This window comes from Scyliorhinus canicula, chromosome 8 (genome assembly GCF_902713615.1).
Source record: "Scyliorhinus canicula chromosome 8, sScyCan1.1, whole genome shotgun sequence".
NCBI classification, from domain to species: domain Eukaryota; kingdom Metazoa; phylum Chordata; class Chondrichthyes; order Carcharhiniformes; family Scyliorhinidae; genus Scyliorhinus; species Scyliorhinus canicula.
Window position 1 is genome coordinate 161288219 of NC_052153.1, and position 22693 is coordinate 161310911.

At 48.6% G+C, this 22693-nt stretch overlaps 1 protein-coding gene across 2 annotated transcripts in view; it reads right to left on the bottom strand.

Annotated features, from left to right (window-relative positions):
• The window catches only part of serinc5 (serine incorporator 5), a 193143-nt gene that overhangs the window by 95796 nt on the left and 74654 nt on the right, over positions 1-22693 (bottom strand). The window contains exons 1-2 of one of the 2 annotated variants that reach the window (XM_038805579.1): positions 7829-7847; positions 7194-7317 (exon numbers count right to left, since the gene is read on the bottom strand). In XM_038805579.1, the coding sequence (XP_038661507.1) occupies positions 7194-7220 (27 nt within the window). In that variant the 5' untranslated portion in view covers positions 7221-7317; positions 7829-7847. Of the gene's footprint in view, positions 1-7193; positions 7318-7828; positions 7848-22693 lie in introns of those variants that run through there. The other variant, XM_038805580.1, reaches the window with a different exon arrangement.

Sequence of the window (22693 nt, forward strand, 5' to 3'; positions counted from 1 at the left end):
CTGCAATTTCCCTAGTCATCTCTTATAGCACTCTGGGATGCATTCCATCAGGGCCAGGAGACTTGTCTACCTTTAGCCCCATTAGCTTGCCCATCACTACCTCCTTAGTGATAACAATCCTCTCAAGGTCATCACCTGTCATAACCTCATTTCTATCAGTCACTGGCATGTTATTTGTGTCTTCCACTGTGAAGACCGACCCAAAAAACCTGTTCAGTTCCTCAGCCATTTCCTCATCTCCCATTATTAAAACTCCCTTCTCATCCTCTAAAGGACCAATATTTACCTTAGCCACTCTTTTTTGCTTTATATATTTGTAAAAACATTTGCTGTCTGTTTTTATATTCTGAGCAAGTTTACTCTCATACTCTATCTTACTCTTCTTTAGAGTTTTTTTAGTAGCTTTCTGTTGCCCCTTAAATATTTCCCAGTCCTCTAGTCTCCCACCAATCTTTGCCACTTTGTATGCTCTTTCCTTCAATTTGATACTCTCCCTTATTTCCTTTAGATACCCACGGTCGATTTTCCCTCTTTCTACCGTCCTTCCTTTTTGTGGGTATAAACCTTTGCTAGCACTGTGAAAAATCGCTTGGAAGGTTCTCTACTGTTCCTCAACTGTTCCACCATAAAGTCTTTGCTCCCAGTCTACCTTAGCTAGTTCTTCTCTCATCCCCTTGTAATCTCCTTTGTTTAAACACAAAACACTAGTATTTGATTTTACTTTCTCACCCTCCATCTCTATTTTAAATTCCACCATATTGTGATCGCTCCTTCCGAGAGGATCCCTAACTATGAGATCATGAATTAATCCTGTTTCATTACACAGGACAAGATCTAGGACCGCTTGTTCCCTCGTAGGTTCCATTACATACTGTTCTAGGAAACTATCGTGGATACATTCTATAAACCCCTCCTCAAGGTTGCCTTGACCGACCTGGTTAAACCAATCGACATGTAGATTAAAATCCCCCATGATAACTGCTGTACCATTTCTACATGCATCAGTTATCTCTTTGTTTATTGACTGACCCACCATAACGTTACTATTTGGTGGCCGATAGACTACTCCTATCAGTGACTTTTCCGCCTTACTATTCCTGATTTCCACCCAAATGGATTCAACCTTATCCTCCATAGCACCGATGTCATCTCTAACTATTGCCCGGATGTCATCCTTAAATAACAGAGCAGCACCACCTCCCTTACCATCCACTCTGTCCTTCCGAATAGTTTGATACCCTCGGATATTTAACTCCCAGTCGTGACCATCCTTTAACCATGTTTCGGTAATGGCCACTAAATCATAGTCATTCACGATGATTTGCGCCATCAACTCATTTACTTTATTCCGAATACTACGAGCATTCAGGTAAAGTACACTTATGTTGGTTTTTTTACCTCTGTTTTGAATCTTAACATCTCCAGTTTTACTCCTTTTAGTATTACTGGGCCTATTCACTGAGCTCCCCTCAGTCACTGTACCTTGTACTGTCGCCCTTTCTGATTTTTGACTCCTGATTACTCCAGCTGAGGGACTGACGTGAGTGGGTGAATGGCCAGGCCACAAGCAAACTGGTCTCCAATGTGGATGCGTTATTCATTAGAACCAGCAAGGAGGGTGGCACATGGCACAGTGGTTAGCACTAGGACTACGGCGCTGAGGACCCGGGTTCGAATCCCGGCCCTGGATCACTGTCTGTGTGGAGTTTGCACATTCTCCCCGTGTCTGCCTGGGTTTCACCCCCACAATCCAAAGATGTGCAGTGTAGGTGGATTGGCCATGCTAAACTGCCCCTTAATTGGAAAAAAAAATAACAATTGGGTACTCTAACATTTTTTAAAAACCGCAAGTACCTGGCAGGCCAAAGGTCTTCGACCATTTACTAATTGCCTACATGGTCCCAGGGAATTGTAGAGAGGCTGGTCTGAAGGAAAAAATTACAACAAAATGTCCAAATGGCCAACTTTCAACTTCTCACTCTAGTATAGGAATCATTCATTGCGGGAGCAAGACCCTCAAGAAACTGAAGCCCAAAATGAGTTCACAGTTTCAAAAGAGATGAAAGAAGGAAAACTGAATGAACGGGAGGAATTGATTGGGTGGCTATCACATACTTGGTCACCTCAAACAAGGTGTTCTCAAATTTAGAAAACACTGACCACAGAATTTCAAGTGAGGGGCATTAGTAACTTAGAAACAAGAGAATGTAATTCAGCCCCTTCAGCTTATTTCATCATTCAATTAGGTCATGGTTCATCTATATCTTATCTACAAGTATTTGTCCTTCAGTCAATGAGCTTATTTATCTATTAACTTAGTGACACATTATTTGCATTTATATACGACAATTGTAGAAAATGTTTTACTGTTTTCCTTTGGGTAGCTAACATTGTCTTTTGGAAATGAGGAGGGAGTCCTCAGCATTTGTAACCAATTCCCAGGGGTCAGCGAAGAATGAACATAATTCCCCACGCAGCCATCTAAAAACCACAGACATGGTGCATCATAATTCGATAATGAAATCTTCATTCATCTTCCCCTCCTTGGGAATTACAAAAATAGCTGACAGGCGAGAGACAAGGATAGGAGTGCTTTTCCTCCCAACATCCTCACTGTGACAACTTCAGCAGAGCCAGCCAGCTGCCCGATATATGGCTGTGGCACTGAATGCCGCCAACCTCCTCGAGTCAGGAGTGTTTCAATAATTCTGACGAGTTCCAAATGAACTGCAGAGGTTGACTGCACTAAAGGAGAAAATTGAACTCACCTTGGCTGAGCACTTCGCCACCACAATCCAAAGTCGGTGAAAGTTGGTGAGGAATAAAACTGGATGGAGCACCCGGCATCAACCTAAGCACCGGAAATTACAACGGCAAACCAAGCCCCTCTGCAAAGTCCTCCTTCCCAACCCCTGGGAGCTTGTGCCAAAATTGGGAGAGCTGTCTCACAGGCTAGTCTATCAACAGCCTGACGTAGTCATACTCAGGGAATCATTCCTCACAGACAGTTACCCAGACACCACCATCACTGGGCATGTCCCGTACCACTGACAGGACAGGCCCACCAGGGGTGGCAGCACAGTGGTATACAGTCAAATGGAAATTCCCCTGGGAATGCTCATCAACTCCAGATCCCATAAAGTCTCAAGGTCAAACATGGACAAGAACACCTTCTCCTGATTACCAGCTACCGCCCGTCCCTCCTCAGCTGATGAATCAGTACTCCTCCATGTTGAGCACCAATTGGAAGAAGCACCAAGGGTGTCAAGGGCACAGAATGTACTCTGGGCGGGGTCTTCAATATCCATCAAGAGTGGCTCAGTACTTTTGCCACAGACTGAGCTGTCCGAGTCCGAAAGGACATAGCTGCTAGACGAGTTCTAATGTCCTTTAGGGAAGGAAATCTGTTGTCCTTTCCTTGTCTAGCCTATATGTGACTCCAGATCCACAGCAATGTGGTTGACTCTTTAATGCCCTCAGGGATGGGCAATAAATGTTGCCCTAGCCAGCGGCGCCCACATCCCATGAACAAATGAAAACAAACGTGAGGGAACCAACAAGAGGGGAAAAACGAGTTGAACTCATCCTCACCAATCTCTGTCATAGTGCATCTGTACATGACAGTACCGGTAGGAGTGACCACCATACAGTCCTTGACCCACTTTCACGCTGAGGATGTGCTCCACCCTGATGTGTGCCACTACAACCGCATAAAATAGGATAGACTTCAAACAGATCCAGCAACTCTTAAGGCTGGGCATCCATGAGGCTGTGGGTCATCAGCAGCAGCAGAATTGTACTCAGCCACAATCTGTAACCTCAAAGCCCAGTATATCCCCCACTCTCCAGGACATTAACCTTCGTTCAGCGAATAATGCAGGAGGACATTCAGCAGCAACACAGGCATGCCAAACATTAGGTGACAACCTGGTGAAACTACGACTACTTATGGGACAAATAATGGAAGTAGCATGCAATAGACAGAGTTAAGCAATTCCACAACCAATGAACCAGATCTAAGCTCTGCCACATCCAGCCGTGAACGGTGGTAGATAATTAAACAACTCACTGGAGAAGGAGGCTCCACAAATATCCCCATCATCAAAAATGAGGGATTCCAACACATCAGTGCAAAAGACAAGGCTGAAGGATTTGCAAAGGATTTTCAGCCGGAAGTGTAGGTGATCTGTCTCAGCCTCCTGCAGAGGTCCCCATCATTACAGATGTCAAGTCTTCTGCCAATTTGATCAATTCATTCCATGCAAAATCATGAAATGGCTGAAGGCACAGGATAGTGCAAAGGCTATGGGCCCTGACAATAGTCCAGCAATAGTGCTGAAAAAATGAAATGAAAATGAAAATCGCTTATTGTCACGAGTAGGCTTCAATGAAGTTACTGTGAAAAGCCCCTAGTCGCCATATTCCGGCACCTGTCCGGGGAGGCTGATACGGGAATCGAACCGTGCTGCTGGCCTGCTTGGTCTGCTTTAAAAGCCAGCGATTTAGCCCAGTGAGCTAAATCAGCCCCTAGAAGACTTGTGCTCCAGAACTAGCCCCACCCCTAGCCAAGCTGTTCCTGTACAGCTACTGGCATCTATCCAGCCATACCCGGAAAATAGCACAGGTATGTCCTGTCCACAAAAAGCAGGGCATTTCCAACCTAGCTTATTACTGCGCCATCAGTCGATCATCAGCAAAGTGATGGAAGGGGTCATCGTCAGCGTCATCAAGTGACACTCATTCAATAATAACCTTTTCACAGTAACTTCACACTTGTGACAATAAAAGATTATTATTATTAAGCCAGGTACCTGAACTCATTACAGCCTTGGTCCAAAAACGGGAAGAAGGGATGAACTCCAGAGATGATTTTTTAAAAAATATATCCATTCATGGGACGGGGTGTCGCTGGCACCCAGAACTGAGTGATTTTCTAGGCCTTTCAGAGAATCAATCATGTTACTATGGATGTAGAGTCGCATGTAAGCCAGATCAAGTAAGGACAGCAGATTCACTTCTGTAAAATGACATTAATGAAGCAATTATGATCATTGATGATTGTTTGATGGCAACATTCCTGAAACTGAAATGTGGGCGACTAGGGGCTTGTCACAGTAACTTCATTTGAAGCCTACTTGTGACAATAAGCGATTTTCATTATCAACATCCTTGGGGGGGGGGGGGGGGGGGGGGGGGGGGGGGGGGGGGGGGTTTACCATGAACCATAAACTGAACTAGCCAGGTAAATACTGTGGTTACAAGAGCAGGTCAGAGACTGGGAATCCAGCAGCGAGTAACTCACCTCCAAACTCCCAAAAGCCTGTCCATAATCTACAGGGTACAAGTCAGGAGTGTGATAGAATACTCCCCATTTGCCTGGATGAGTGTAGCTCCAACAGCACTCGGGAAACCTGACACCATCCAGAACAAAGCAGCCTGCTTGATCTATATGCCAACCACCAACTTCAACATTCACTTCCTCCACCACTGGTGCACAGTGGCAGCAGTGTGTATCATCTACAAGATGCACTGCGGCAACTCACCAAGCCTCCTTCGACAGTACCCTGCAAACCATCGACCTCTTCAACCTTGAAGGACAAGGGCAACAGAAACATTGGAACACCGCCACCTGGAAGTTCTCCTTCAAGTCATTCACCACCCAGACTTGGAAATACATCACTGTTCCTTCACTGCCACTGGGTCAAAATCCTAGAACTCCTTCCCTAACATCACTATGGGTGTACCTACACAAAATAGACAGCAGAGTTGAAGAAGGCATCTCATCGCCATCTTCTCAAAGGTAATTATGGATGGGCAATAAATATTGGCCTAGCAAACAATGCCCAAATCCTGTGTAAGAAAAAATAAAAACTAGTTCCACTCTCAAACTCTCCTCATTGTCATTATCTTCCTCGCCTCCAAATATTTATTCACTTTTCCAGCATCAATCTAACCAGAGGCAGATTAACACTGTGGGCAAGTAACTCGGAGAGCTGCACAAATGTTTTATTAAGCAAAGTACACACAGTGATATGGTTGACTTTAGTATAATGCAATGTACTAATTTCTTCACTGGGGACCATGAAAGATTGGAACGCCCAGGGCCCAATAGTTCTTGTGACCGCTAATGTTGAGAAGGACAAGAACAACAGGTGGATGGGAAGACCACCAGCTGCAAATACCCCTCCAACATGCTGACTCAGAACCACATCAATATCCCTTCACTGTTGCTGAATCAAAAAATCGGCAGCTCCCTGCCAATCAGTAGGTGTGGTTACCTGCACCACATAGAGTACAGCAATCCCTGCCAACTCTCTCAAAGGCAATTAGGGCCTTTGTTGGCCTAGCCAGTGACACCCACATTTCATGAATGAATAAAACAAAAATCTCAATCAGGCTGGGGAAATGCGTGCCAAGGTCACTGGCTATTCCAGTAACTGGATATGGAGAGCACACTGAGACCACCCTTTCTCACACAGGTTTTAAAGGTGTCAGACAAGTAGGTTTGGAATATTTTCCAGTTGCAGATTAGTATTGTAGCATTTACAAAACTGAAATATTCCTTTAAAAAAAAAACCAGTACAGCCGCAACTAAACCTTCAGCCACAGCTCTACGTTCCTGTTTAGTGTACGACAGGTGAATCCTAACTGCCTCCAGGAGTTATCCTGGGGCGGGATTACCTTGCCAGTAATGGAAGAACAACTTTGAACAAGTTCAGGCCTGTACTAACTGCTGAGGGTGCGTCTTGTACTCTCTCTCTCTCCCCCCCCCCCCCCAAATCATCCCCCATCCAAGTGAATATACCAATACACAACGTCCACAATGTTGCAAAATACAGTTCCATAGAAACACGGAGCGGACAGTGTGTACAGGGCTAGCAATCGCTGATATGTGCTGGGCTCCAACAGCCTGCGTGCGGCAGAAACCCAGAAACATTTGTACAATAAACCAGATCCCCCCCCCCCCCCCCCCCCCAACCACAACCACAGGCTGGGTGGAAAGCCCGTGTTTTTAATGTGATCAAAACAGAAAATGCCAGCTGAACTCAGCAGGTCTGGCAGTATCTGTGGAGAGAGAGAAACAGAGTAAACGTTTCCAGAGCCCCCCCCCCCCCCCCCCCAGGGTGTGTGTGTGTGAAGTGTCAGGGTGGTTCCGCCCGGGAGACACGGTAAAACAGCAGCCAGGACCTTACCTGCGATACACAGCAGGGCAGAGACATCTCGGTAAGGAGGAGGCGAAAGCTTCACTCGAGGGGAATCTCAGAGACAGGCGGGCTGGATGGTCTACACGTCCGATTGCCCCCTGGCGATCATGGCCTGGGAGGGGAGAGAGGAGGTTAAATAGGGGATCAAGGGGGTGGCTTTCAGTGGGGAGGAATGTGCAGAGAGGCCGGCCCAGCAGAATAAGACAAAGCAGCGCCGAGCTGCCCGTCCCCACACACACACAGGCGGAGCCGGGCTCAGATCACTCCCTCTCCCTGTGTGTGAATTGTGATCACTCCCACTCTGTCCTCAATAACAATTCCCTTCCGGAGACGCCAGTTTCTGTTGTGCAGTTTCAGTCGCTGTTCGGGGAAAACCCCTCCTCCCTGTTATGTATGTTTTTTTTTGCATTTCTCTGATTCTGCCTCAATATTTGATTTGCTTCAAGGTTTTTCCCTTTTAAAGTGGCTTTCGAATTGACCGCACATCTTCCCCCTCCCCTACTAAATTTGTATTTTACGAAGGATTTCGCTCCCTGTCGCAAGGAATAACTCCCCCGCATTCCACGTTAACAATGACACAAGTACATTGCTCACATAATACAAAGTAAAATGAGGAAATGCACCTGTGAAGCACTTTCGGGCAGTCGACGTTCAGAAATGCACAATCTTAAAGCAGACGTAATACCCCTAGGGGTAAATTGAGGGAATGCAATTTGATTTATTCAGAATGATGGATATATCCACTAAAAGAGAAAGATTTTCTCCCAGGTGTGGGCAGAGTCTGTTCATTGCTCTGTACCTGGCTTGCGGTATGTAGTACAGCCAGGTAAGGATTGGACTCCGGTCAATGAAGTGACAAAGTTTGTTCGCAGAACAACTATTCACATTACAGATCAAAGACAAAAGGTCATACTACACAGAACAAAGAACAAAGAAAAGTACAGCACAGGAATAGGCCCTTCTGCCCTCCAAGCCTGCGCCGACCATGCTGCCCGCCTAAACTAAAAACTTCTACACTTCCGGGGTCCATATCCCTCTATTCCCATCCTATTCATGTAAGATTCCCCTTAAAGGTCCTGCTTCCACCACCTCCTCCAGCATCGAGTTCCAGACACCCACTACCCTCTGTGTAAAAAACTTACCTCGTACATCTCCTCTAAACCTTGCCCCTTGCACCTTAAACCTATGCCCCCTAGTAATTGACCCCTCCACCCTGGGAAAAAGTCTCTGACCATCCACTCTGTCTATGCCCCTCATAATTTTGTAGACCTCAATCAGGTCGCCCCTCAACCTTCTTCATTCCAGTGAGAACAAACTGAGTTTATTCAACCTCTCCTCATAGCTAATGCCCTCCATACCAGGCAACGTGCTGGTAAATCTCTTCTGCACCCTCTCTAAAGCCTCCACATCTTTTTGGTAGTGTGGCGACCAGAATTGAACACAGAAGACAGAACCAAACTCTGCCTGCTAGGGCAAGTCTGAGTGAGTCTTCAACTTCGTTCTCCATTGGGCCAGCAGGTTACATGACCTTTTCAGGGAAACATCCCTTAAAGGGCTACAACATCGCATCCCTCTCCCCTTTTAAAGTTGAACTATGAACACAACAACAGGTAAGTAACTATTTCGAAAAATAACCGAAAGGAGGTAGGGCAACAAATACAGTCCATTACAAATCCAGTCTGTCTGGTGATTTCCAAACTCACTGGGAGCGGCGAAGCTCCTGGTCAGGCCCCTCTCTAGCTGGAGCAATGTCCTCCCGCTCCCCACTGGGTGGACTTCCCATCAGTGACTAACTGCTTGGGCAACGTCCTCTTCACTTGCTGATGCTATCAAGGGAGTTTCTCATGCTGGGGGACACACTTCACCCCCACTTGCCTCGAATGACTCCAGCGGTACCAGCAGCACCCCATTTGACCCTCCGTTGCAATGCTCGGTTGTCTCCACCTTACATGGAATCCATAGAATCCCTAGAGCGCAGAGAAGGTCATTCAGTCAATCGAGTCTATACCGACCCTCGGAACAAGCACTCTACCTAGACCTATAACCCCGCCCTATCCTCATAACCCCGTATATTGATCATGGCCAATCCGCCTAACCTGCACATCTTTGCACTGTGGGAGGAAACTCCACAGACACAGGGAGAATGTATAAAATCCACACACAGTCCCCCAAGGCCAGAATCAAACTCAGGTCCTTGGTACTGTGAGGCAGCAGTGCTAACCACTGTGCTACAATGCTGCCCACATGATCTGCATATTTCTCCATTCTATTTCTTGAATGTCAATGACAGTTGACACCGACCCAATCTTTTCCTTGACTTCCCCTGGGATCCACACTGGGCCTCTCCCAAAATTTCTTGAGAAAATGAGGTTGCCCACCCTGAAAGGTCACTTTGCTTTGCTTGAATTGTGACACACCTTCTGGGTGCCCTCCTTTATCTTTATTCTCCCCGCCAAGTTTGGAAATATGGGGTTCAGGGGTGATCGAAGGTGCCTACCCATTAACAATTCAGCGGAGGATACCCACGTGGTGGCGTAAGGGGTCCTCCGCTGGAGGCCATCCTGTAAGCCATCAGGAACCTCAAAAATTTAGTTTGCCTTAAAGATCTGGACCGCTTTCTCTGTCAAACCATTGGATGCTGGATGGCTGTGGAACTCATCATATTCATCCATTTTGAATGGGCGTTGACAATAATAAGGAACATGGTACCTAGAAAGGGTACCGCAAAATCAATATAATCCATGTCCATGGCGGACCAGGCCACTCCTAAGGGTGTAACTGGGCTGACGGGGATAGCTGCTATTAATGCAGGCATAGGTCACATTGCTTGACCACACTCTTGATGTCCTAGTCCAGACCTGGCCACCAGAAATCACTGCATGCTAGCATCCTCATCTTGGTCACGCCAGGGTGGGCTGTGTGTAACTCCTGTAGCAACACCTCTGCACTCAACTCTTTTTGGCTTTGATTGGACCAATGTTGTTTAGATTTATCATTACTCCAACTGCAAAGGGCCATTCCTTTTACCTTCTGCAGTACTGAGTCACTCTGAATCCACATCGGATTTGCTGGGCGGAAATTGGTAGGGGATCAAAAAAGTTAAGGGTGTGTACGATCTCTTGCGGCACTTCCGGTGATGAATCATCCTGTGGCAAGGGTAGGCAGCTTAAGGCGTCTGCGTTTGCAATGTGAGTACCCGATCTGTGTTGGAATGAGTTGCCATATGCTGCTGATAGCAACGCCCAATGATGGACTCTGGCTGAGGCAATGGGAGGAATGGCTTTATCCTCCTTGAAGAAGCACAACAACAGCTTGTGATCCATATCTATCGTGAAGTGCTGCCCATATACATATTGATGAAATTATTTCACACTGTACACCAACCCTTCCTTTTCAATCTGGGAGTAGCCTCTCTTTGCATCTGCCCAGGTCCTAGAGCCAAAGGCCATGGGCCGCTCAGTTCCATTTCCCACCTTGTGTGATAGCATTGCTCCATGCCATATGGTGACGCGTCACACGTTACCCCAATCTCTTTTTTTTGTGTCGAAGTGCACCAACAAGTCTGAAGATTGCAAGACTCTTTCGAAGGCCTCTCTCTGGGCTTTCTTGTTGACATTTTTTCAGCAGCTGATGTGGAGGTGCTAATAGTGTTGACAGGTTGAGTATAGAATTCCTATAATAATTTACCATTTCCAAGAAAGACTTCAGCTCAGACACGTTGTGAGATGCTGATGCCTCTTTGATAATCATGACCTTCTCCGTTAACGGGCATAATCCTTGAGCATCGACTTTGAAACCCAGGTACGTGACCTCGGAGGCCTGAAAGTCACACTTCTCTCATTTGAACCTTATTCCTGCATTCTGAAATCTGTTCAGTACCTCCTTGTGGTTTGCTCTATGTTCCTCAGGGAACACCCCTGTGACCAACACATTGTCCAGATACATCAAAATCTTAGGTATACCCTGCAGCAAACTCTCCATGGTTCTTTGGAAAATGGCCCAGGCTGATGAAAATCCAAAAGGTAACCAGGTGTACTAAAAAAGTACTTGCACATGCTAAAAAAGCTAAAAGGTCTTAAAATTGACAAATCTCCTGGCCCCGATGGGCTACACCCTAGAGTTCTGAGGGAGGTGGCTGAAGAAATAGCGGAAGCGTTGGTTGAGATCTTTCAAAAATCACTGGAGTCAGGGAAAGTCCCGGATGATTGGAAGATCGCTGTTGTAACCCCCTTGTTCAAGAAAGGATCAAGACAAAAAATGGAAAATTATAGGCCAATTAGCCTAACCTCGGTTGTTGGTAAAATTCTAGAATCGATCGTTAAGGATGAGATTTCTAAATTCTTGGAAGAGCAGGGTCGGATTAGAACAAGTCAACATGGATTTAGTAAGGGGAGGTCGTGCCTGACGAACCTGTTAGAATTCTTTGAGGAGGTGACAAGTAGGTTAGACCAGGGAAACCCAGTGGATGTGGTCTATCTGGATTTCCAAAAGGCCTTTGATAAGGTGCCACACAGGAGGCTGCTGAGTAAGGTGAGGGCCCATGGTGTTCGAGGTGAGCTACTGGCATGGGTTGAGGATTGGCTGTCTGACAGAAGGCAGAGAGTTGGGATAAAAGGTTCTTTTTCGGAATGGCAGCCGGTGACCAGCGGTGTTCCACAGGGTTCAGTGTTGGGGCCGCAGCTGTTCACCATATATATTAATGATCTGGATGAAGGGACTGGGGGCATTCTAGCGAAGTTTGCCGATGATACGAAGTTAGGTGGTCAGGCAGGTAGTGCTGAGGAAGTGGGGAGGCTGCAGAAGGATCTAGACATTTTGGGAGAGTGGTGCAGGAAATGGCTGATGCAATTCAACGTGAGAAAATGTGAGGTCTTGCACTTTGGAAAAAAGAATCCAAGCATAGACTACTTTCTAAACGGTGAGAAAATTCATAAAGCCAAAGTACAAAGGGATCTGGGAGTGCTAGTCGAGGATTCCCTAAAGGTAAACATGCAGGTTGAATCTGTGATTAAGAAAGCGAATGCAATGTTGTCATTTATCTCAAGAGGGTTGGAATATAAAAGCAGCGATGTGCTACTGAGCCTTTATAAGGCTCTGGTTAGGCCCCATTTGGAGTACTGTGTCCAGTTTTGGGCCCCACATCTCAGGAAGGACATACTGGCACTGGAGCGTGTCCAGCGGAGATTCACACGGATGATCCCTGGAATGGCGGGTCTAACATATGATGAACGGCTGAGGATCCTGGGATTGTATTCATTGGAGTTTAGAAGGTTAAGGGGAGATCTAATAGAAACTTACAAGATAATACATGGCTTAGAAAGGGTGGACGCAAAGAAACTGTTTCCGTTAGGCGAGGAGACGAGGACCCGTGGGCACAGCCTTAGAATTAGAGGGGGTAAATTCAGAACAGAAATGCGGAGACATTTCTTCAGCCAGAGAGTGGTGGGCCTGTGGAATTCATTGCCGCGGAGTGCAGTGGAGGCCGGGACGCTAAATGGCTTCAAGGCAGAAATAGATAAATTCTTGATGTCGCGAGGAATTAAGGACTACGGGGAGAATTCTGGTAGGTGGAGTTGAAATGCCCATCAGCCATGATTGAATGGCGGAGTGGACTCGATGGGCCGAATGGCCTTACTTCCACTCCTATGTCTTATGGTCTTATGGTACTGGTACAGACCCTTCTGAATATTTATCATCACATACACCCTTTTTCTTTTAAATGCATTTCATTACAAACTTGTATCAAAGTGGGTTACAGCAAATAAACACCCCAGGAAACATACTTCCCAACAATCAGCTATACAGTTTGTACAGATTTTTCTGCTTTTTCAACCCCTCCCCATCATCAACCACCCCCCCCCCCCCCCCCACCCCCCTACGAAGAACAGCTCCTCAAACACGGTCACAAACACCCCCCACCTTTTCTCAAACTCCCCTGCTGAGCCCCTTAACTCATACTTTATCTTCTCTAACCGCAGGAAGTCGCACAGGTCACCCAACCAAGCTGTTACCCCCGGTGGTGATGCAGACCACCACTCCAGCAAAATTTGCCGCCGTGCAATCAGAGAGGCGAAGGCCATGATTTGTTTGTTTGTTTGTTTGTTTATTGTCACGTGTACCGAGGTACAGTGAAAAGTATTTTTCTGCAAGCAGCTCAACAGATCATTCAGTACATGGGAAGAAAAGGGAATTAAACAGAATTCAAGAAAATACATGAGAATACATAATAGGGCAACACAATATATACAATGTACTACATAAGCATTGGCATCGGATGAAGCAGACACGGGTGTAGTGTTAATGAGGTCAGTCCATAAGAGGGTCATTTAGGAGTCTGGTGACAGTGGGGAAGAAGCTGTTTTTGAGTCTGTTCGTCCGTGTTCTCAGACTTCTAAATCTCCTGCCCGTTGGAAAAGTGAGTAAGCCGGGTGGGAGGGATCCTTGATTATGCTGCCTGCTTTCCCCCGGCAGCGGGAGGTGTAGATGGAATCAATGGATGGGAGGCAGGTTCGTGTGATGGACTGGGCGGTGTTCACGACTCTCTGAAGTTCCTTGCGGTCCTGGGCCGAGCAGTTGCCATACCAGGCTGTGATGCAGCCCGATAGGATGCTCTCTATAGTGCATCTGTAAAAGTTGGTAAGGGTTAATGTGGACATGCCGAATTTCCTTAGTTTCCTGAGGAAGTATAGGCGCTGTTGTGCTTTCTTGGTGATAGCGTCGACATGAGTGGACCAGGATAGATTTTTGGTGATGTGCACCCCTAGGAATTTGAAACTGCTCACCATCTCTACCTCGGCTCCGTTGATTCTAACAGGGGTGTGCACAGTACTTTGTTTCCTGAAGTCGATGACCAGCTCTTTAGTTTTGCTGGCATTAAGGGAGAGATTGCTGTCGCTGCACCACTCCACTAGGTTCTCTATCTCCCTCCTGTATTCGGACTCGTCGTTATTCGAGATCCGGCCCACTATGGTCGTATCGTCAGCAAACTTGTAGATGGAGTTGGAACCCAGTTTTGCCATGCAGCCATGTGTGTACAGGGAGTAGAGTAGGGGGCTAAGTACACAGCCTTGTGGGGCACCGGTATTGAGGACTATTGTGGAGGAGGTGTTGGTGTTCATTCTTACTGACTGTGGTCTGTTGGTCAGAAAGTCAAGGATCCAGTTGACATCGGCCTTCCTCCTCTGCATGAGCTCCGGCTTCTCTGAAACCCCAAATATCGCCACCAAAGGGTCCGGGTCCACTCCCTCCTCCACTATCCTGCCTAAGACCGTAAACACTCCCGCCCAGAATCTTCCCAGTTTTTCACAACTCCAAAACATGTGCGTGTGATTCGCTGGCCCCCGGCAACACTTCTCACACTCATCTGCTACCCCCTGAAAAAACCCACTCATTCTCTCCAGAGTCATATGCACCCTGTGCACCACCTTAAACTGTATCAGGCTCATCCTTGCACAAGAGGAGGTCCCGTTTACCCTTCGCAGTTCCTCACTCCATACTCTCCAATTGATCTCCATTCCCAACTCTGCTTCCCATTTCTCCTTGATCTTCACCACCCGCTCGCCTCCCTGCTCCCCCAGCCATTCATATATAACCCCAATTCTTCCCTCCCCTTCCACATCTGGAAGCAGCAATCACTCCAACAGGGTGTATCCCAGCACTCTAGGAAACCCCTTCCAGACCTTTCGTGCAAAGTCCCTAACCTGTAGATACCTGAACTCACTACCCCTCGGCAGCTCTACCCTCTCCCTGAGTTCCTCCAGACTGGCGAACCCCTCCTCCAAATACAAATCCCTCACCTTGGCCAGCCCCACTTCCCTCCACCTCCTGTATACACTATCCAGCCCCCCCCCCCCCCCCCCCCCCCAGCTCAAACCCATGATTCTCGCACAGCGGCGTTTGCACTGACATCCCTTCCACCCTAAAATGCCTCCTCAGCTGATTCCATATCTTCACTGTGGACTGCACCACTGGGCTCCCTGAATACCTACTCGGAGCCATTGGCAATGCTGCCGTCACCATAGCCCTCAAACTAGACCCCTTACAAGATTCCTCCTCCATCCTAACCCACTCTACCTCTTCTCCTTCCCACCACCGCCGCACCTTGTCCACATTCGCCGCCCAATAATAATTAAGCAAGTTCGGCAACGCCAACCCCCCCCTGTTGCCTCTGCCTCTGTAGCAGGGTCCTCCCCACCCTCGGCACCTTCCCCTCCCATACAATGTCAGAGATGATTGTGTCCACTTTCCAAAAAAAGGCCTTTGGTATAAAGATCGGGAGAGCCTGAAAGATAAACAAGAACCTCGACAGAATATTCATTTTCACCACTTGTACCCTCCCGCCAGCGTTAAGTGCAGTGTATCCCACCTCTTAAGATCCTTCCTGGCCTCCTCCACCAGCTTCGATAAGTTCCACTTATGGAGCCCCCTCCATTCCCTCGCTACCTGAATTCCCAAGTACCTAAACCTATCCCTCGCTACCGTAAATGGCATCCCCCCCTAAATTAGCCCGCTGTGCCAGCTCATTCATCAGGAATACCTCGCTTTTCCCTACATTCAGCTTGTACCCCGAGAACCCTCCAAACCTCCCCAACAGGCCCATAATCCTTCCCATACTCTCCAACGGATCTGAAAGATACAGCAAGAGGTCATCGGCATAGAGCGACACCCGATGCTCCCCCTGTCCCTCATTATCCCCTGCCACCCTGCCGACCCCCTGAGAGCCATCGCCAATGGTTCTATGGCCAGTGCAAAGAGCAGCAGTGACAGCGGGCACCCCTGCCTCGTACCCTGTGTAAGTCAAAGCTTTGTGAGCTCATATCATTTGTTCTCACCCTTGTCCTTGGTGCCACATACAGCAACCGCACCCATGCCACAAATCTAGGCCCAAACACAAACCTTCCCAAAACTTCGAACAAGTACCACCACTCCACTCGATCAAATGCCTTCTCCCTGTCCATGGACACCACCACCTCCGGTACCAGAGCCCTCGACAGATTCATAACAACAACCGTCTTATATTACTCGCGAGCTGCCTGCCCTTCACGAAGCCTGTTTGGTTTTCTGCAACCACCCCCGGGACACAATCCTCCATCCTCCCCTCCAACAACTTAGCCAATACTTTAATAACCGTGTTCAATAGTGATATGGGCCTATACGACCCACGTTCCACCAGATCCTTCCCTTTTTTTGGGGATTAGTGTGATTACTGCCTGCTTCAGCGTCTCCGGCAACTCCCTCTTCTCCAGCGCTTCATTAAATGCCCCCAACAGCTGTGGTGCCAGGTCTTCTGCAAATTCCTTGTAGAATTCCGCCAGGTACCCATCCGGCCCAGGGGCCTTCCCTGACTTCATACCCCTGATACTATCCAGCACCTCCCTCAGCCCCAGGGGCTCCTCCAATGCCTGCCTCTGTGCTTCCTCCACCTGGGGAAATTCCAGCTTGTCCAGAAACCATCCCATGCCCCCCTCCTCGCCTCCCAGGTCCATCTCATAAAGTCCCTGGTAGTACTCCCTAAATGCCTCATTTATCTTCCCTGGCTCTGACACCATGGCCGGGATTCTCCCGCAACCGGCGGGCGGGCCGTACCGCCAAAGAGTGGCGTGAACCACTCCGGCGTCGGGCCGCCCGGAAGGTACGGAATCCTCCGCACTTCCGGAGGCTAGGCCGGCGCTGGAGTGGTTGGCGCCGTGCCAACCGGCGCCGATGGCTGGCGCGAGTTGGCGCAGGAGCGGCAGCATGTTTGGGGCATGTACAGAACCGCTGGCGTGATCCCTGCGCATGCACAGGGGGTTTCTTCCCCACGCCGGCCATCGCGGAGCTTTACAGAGGCCAGCACGGAGGGAAAGAGTGCCCCCACGGCACAGGCCCGCCCGTGGAGCGGTGGGCCCCGATCGCAGGCCAGGCCACCGTGCCCCCCCCCCCCCCCCCCCCCCCACACACCCCGAGACTCCGCAAGCCGCCCTCAAAGCCAGGTCCCGCCGGGATGGACCATGTCTAATCCACGGCAGTGGGACTGGCAGAAAATGGGCGGACGCTCAGCCCGTCGGGGCCCGGAGAATTGCCAGGGTGGCTGCTGACAACGGCCCCCGACTGACGCGACATGATCCACGCCCCCGTCAAAAAGCCGGCGCCGGAGAATTCGGCAGCTGGCGTCAGAGCGGCGGGGTGGGATTCACGGCGTCCCCCAGCAATTCTCCGACCCGGCGAGGGATCGGAGAATCCCGCCCCACATCCCCAGCCCCAGTCCGAATCTTCAATATTTCCCTGGACACAGCCTGCCTCTGCAGCTGGTGTGCCAGCATGCAGCTCACCTTCTCCCCATACTCGGATTGCACCCCTCTTGCCCTACGCAGTTGCCCTACTGCCCTGCTCATTATCAGCCTGTCAAATTGCCCCTGCAACTTTTTCCTCCTCGCCAATCCCTCCACGGTGGGCACCCTTGAATATTCCCTGTCCACCTCCACTATCTCACTCACTAGACGGTCATGTTCCGCCCTCGTTTCCTTATTCGCACGAACCGTAAAGAAAATAATTTCTCCCCGGACCACTGCCTTCAGTGCTTCCCAAACAATGCCTGCCGACACCTCCCCATTCTGATTAAACTCCCCATAATCCCTAATCGCCAACCGCACCTTATCACAAAAACCTCCATCTGCCAACAACCCCGAGTCAAACCTCCACGCCGGCCTCTGCTCTCGTCCCAATCTAAACTGAATCTCCAACCAGTGGGGTGCATGGTCCAAGATAACTATCCTCGCATACTCTGCCCCCTCCACCCCAACCAAAATGTCCCGGCTGACTACAAAGTAATCAATCCTCGAACACACCTTATAGACGTGTGAAATGAAGGAATATTCGCTTCCCCCTGGGTTCTAAAAACACCATGGATCTACCATACCCATCCTCTCCATAAACTCCTCCAGCTCCCTTGCCATTCGTACCCTACCCGTCGACCTGGGGCTTGATCTATCCACCCTCGGCTCCAGGACACAGTTAAAATCTCCTCCCATACTGGTACGTGGCCAAATCCGGGATTGCTGCCAGCAACCCCCTCATAAAACCCACATCATCCCAATTTGGGGCATACACATTTACCAACACTACCGGTGCCCCTTTCAATACCCCACTCACAATCACATATCTCCCACCCGGATCCCTCACCTCCTTCGCACTCACGAATCCCATTTTTCTGCTCATTAAAATCACCACTCCCATCGATTTTAAATCAAACTCCGAGTGAAAAACGTGCTCGACCCACCCCTTCCTTAACCTAACCTAGTCCTTCACACGGAGGTGCGTCTCCTGCAGAAAGACAACCCCCGCTTTCAAGCTCCTGAGGTGGCCGAACAGCCGCGACCTTTTAAACGGCCCATTCAGTCCCCGGACGTTCCACGTTACCAACCTTACCGGACCCCTCTACCGTCCATCATCTTCCCCACTTAACTCCTGCCCCTTTAATTCCACTCTGTACCTAGCCCATCCCAGATGGCCCCTTTCTCCGCCCTTGACCATGTCATCACTCATCCCCTGCCACGTCGCAGAAACCTCTCCCCCCCCTCTCTTTCCCCACTTCCCCTTTTCCCCTTCCCCCCGGCCACCCCTCTTAGCCTCCTCCCCCACCATCTCATTTCCGTTCACCAGTATAACCTGCTAGCTTTGCTGCCCCTGCCCAAAAGCACCTCCTAATGACCTCCCCCCCCCCACCCCACCCCACTCCTCAACTCAAGGAAGTAAAATCCTGCTGGCCTTACCCTCCCCCACCCAAACAAGGACTTCTCCTGAACTCCAGACAGCCTTCTACAAAAGCAAACAAACAGATGTTGAACAGAAACAATCCCATAAAACAGGAGGGGGGATGGGAACATCCATCCCCAAATAAACATTTCACCCCTACAACTCCTTACAATCTCAACATTGAACAGAAACTACCCCCCACAAAAAAGGTGAAAATCCCCCAATCCCGACACCCACTTCAAACATGCTCCTGATCATTACATAGTGCCAGCACCCCTGTCCCAAGCATTGTCCACTCCCCCAGTTCACGCTCCTCAATGAAGTCTTCGGCCGCTTCTGGGGTCTCGAAATAATATTCCCGGCTTTCGAACGTCACCCATAATTTCGCCGGGTAGAGCACCCCAAACCTGATCTGCCGCTGGTACAGCACCGCCTTGGCCTTGTTGAAACCTACCCGCCGTTTTGCCAACTCGGCTCCTATGTCCTGATAAATCCGGACGTTATTTCCCTCCCAGTCGCAGCTACGCTTCTCCCTGGCCCACCTTAGAATTTTCTCTTTCTCTACAAATTTGTGGCGCCTCACGATCACCGCCCGCGGCGGCTCCCCAGCTCTAGGCTTCTGCCTCAGAGACCTATGCAGCACATCACCTGTCACCAGCACTGCCAGCATCCTCGAGACGTACCTCGTGGCACTCACACCTTCCACTCTTTCAGGCAGGCCCACTATTCACAGGTTCTGTTTTCTTGAGGTATTTTCCAACTCCTCAACCTTTGCCCTCAACGTTTTACAAAGGTCTCCTAGGAGCCCCACCTCCACCTCCAGAGCCACCACACGATCGCTGTGGTCCGAGATCACTCCTTCAATCTCCTGAATCTGTGACCCCTGCACCTCCAAACACCTCTCCATGCGCTCCAGAGTATGCTTCAGGGGTGCCACAGCTTCTGCAATGGCCTTTGCTTGATCCTCATGCATTTCTTTCCTCTGTTTATGGAATTCCTCTTTGATAAAAGTCATCTGGGGCTTTCCAGATTGCCCCTCCTCCGCCTGCATGCTGGAAGAGACTGTCTGTGAAGCACAAGACTGTTTCAACTTTCCACCCAAATCTCTCACTGTTTTCTGCCGGGTCTGGTGATCAGAAGACATACCATTCCAGGGGTAAACTATTCCTCTAACATTCACCTACGCCTTTTCATCAAAATTCCACCCAGTTCTGTGTAAAAAGAGCTCTTTTCTGTGACTTTAAACAGGAGCAGCCCTGTATGTGACCATTCAGTCCATGGCCACAACCGGAAATCCCTCCACATACACCCTTTAGCTCCAACTGCTGGTACGTGTGGTTCATGTTGAGTTTGGTAAATCTTTGTTCTCCTGCTAACCTTGCAGATAGGTCTTCAATCTTTGGAATTGGACAACCATCCAACTTGGCCACTTGTTTTGCAGTTAATTTGTAGTCTCTGCAGATGTCTGGCTTCACCACGGGAACAATAGGGGCCGCCCATTCTGAGAATCATACTGGCTTTATACCCAACTCTTCCAACCGCTTCAGCTCCATCTGACTCATTCATGCAAAGTGTAGGGCTCTGCCCAAGCTCTAAAACATTTAGGCGTGAAGTCTGAATTAACATAAATCTTGGCTTTGACACATCGTATTTTCCCCGGTTCGATACAAAAGATCTCTTGGTATTTCCTTAAAACTTCTTGGACACTATAGTCAGTTATGCTGAAGATCTCCGGCCAATTTAATTTTATCTGGCTCAACCAATCTCATCCCAATAGGGTTGTCCCTTGGCCCTTCACAATGATGATAGGTATTTCAGTCAATTGATGCCACTACATCACAGGCACGGATGTTGACCCAAATATTTTAAAAGATTCTCCCATATATGTAGCTAACCTCACGGAAGTGTCTTTCAACTTCATTTCTTGGGTACCATCATTCAAATATTTATACATATGTTATCCCATCACAGTGACAGAAGCTGTAGTGTCTACTTCCATACAGATTTGAAGGCCATTGACCAACAACTCAATTACCATGGGGGCTGATTTACACAAACACACATATATTCTTTAACAGTAACAGCACGAGTCTGTCTTCAGAGTAGCTCTGCATGTCACTCTTTACATATTTGAGTCTATTCACCCCCAGTCGGTTCTTCCTTTTTCCGGGTGCATTCGAAACACACTACACTCTTAAATCTACATACTTCTTAATGGTGCTGTCTCTCCCACACAGGGTAACACTCTTCCTCTCTCCGGGTCGACTGACCCCATCTTCTGTCCCTTCGTCCCCGTTTTTGTTTACGGTCCTCTGCGCCCTTGTCTTTGGAGCCAAAATCACTCGGGGTTCCTTCACCAAGCCTATTCACCTGACAACGCTGCATACTCTGTAGTTCCACAGCACTCTTCTCAGCAGTCTCCATTTCCTGTGCAATCGCCACGGCTTTGACCAATGTCACATTAGTTTCATCCAGCAGCTTTTTCTGAATGGTCCCGTTGTTCACCCCACAGACTAGTCTGTCTCTGAGCATATCTTGGAGTGTGGTCAAGCCAGCTGTCTCAATCTGGCCACAGTAAACTCTACAGTAGACTATCCCGGGTTCCTGTTAGTTGAGTTAAATTTATATCCTAGCATGATTACAGACGGTTTTGGATGAAGATGCTCCTTTACTGATGCCACCAGCTGCTCATTAGGTTTAGTATCGTGGCCTTCAGAGAAGTTGATTTCTGGAACAAGTATTTTTTTTAATTATTTTTATTGTCGCAAGTAGGCTTCCAGCTTACATTAACACTGCAATGACGTTACTGTGAAAAGCCCCTAGTCGCCACATTCCGGCACCTGGTTCGGCTACACTGAGGGAGAATTCAGAATGTCCAATTCACCCAACAGCATGTCTTTCGGGACTTGTGGGAGGAATCGTGAGCACTCGGAGGAAACCCACACAAACACAGGGAGAACGTGCAGACTCCACACAGACAGTGACCCAAGCCAGGAATCGAACCTGGGACCCTGGCGCTGTGAAGCAACAGTAGTAACCACTGTGCTACCGTGCCTTGTATGTTCAGGCTCCGCATACTGACAACAGGACAATTCATTATTTCTCTTCCCCTCTATTTCGTTGGCTCGAAAGAATAATTTAAAGCGCTCGATGTATGGACCTCACTGCTCCACATTGGGACCAGGAGATTCGAGTTTCCCAATCAAAGACCTGCTTAACTCACATTTTGCTGTTGCCGCCAAGGTCCGGTAGAAGTCTGGTTTGAATGGAAGCTGGCCATGAAGGTCTTCCAATTTATCCTCATCACCATATAGTATAGCAAGGTAAGGTTCGAACTCAGGTTAATGAAATACCAAAGGTTTATTAGCAGAACAACTATGCACATCACAGAGCAAGAAAAAAAGGTCATACTCCAGAGGCCCCAAACTCTTGACTGCTGGGGCAAGTCTGAGTGAGTCTCCAACTGGCCTGCCCATTAGACCAGAAGGTCACATGACCCTTTCAGGGAACCACCTCTTGAAGGACTATGACGCAGTAGAACAGCTGCCTCTGTGTGGAGCTGGCATGTTTCAATGACCTCCCTCGTCCATTTTACCCCAATGGATGTGGTATATCTGGATTTCCAGAAAGCTTTTGACAAGATGCCACACAAGTGGTTGCTACATAAGATAAAGATGCAGGGCGTTAAGAGTAAAGTATTAGCATGGGTAAAGGGTTGGTTAATTAATAGAAAGCAAAGAGTGGGGATTAATGGG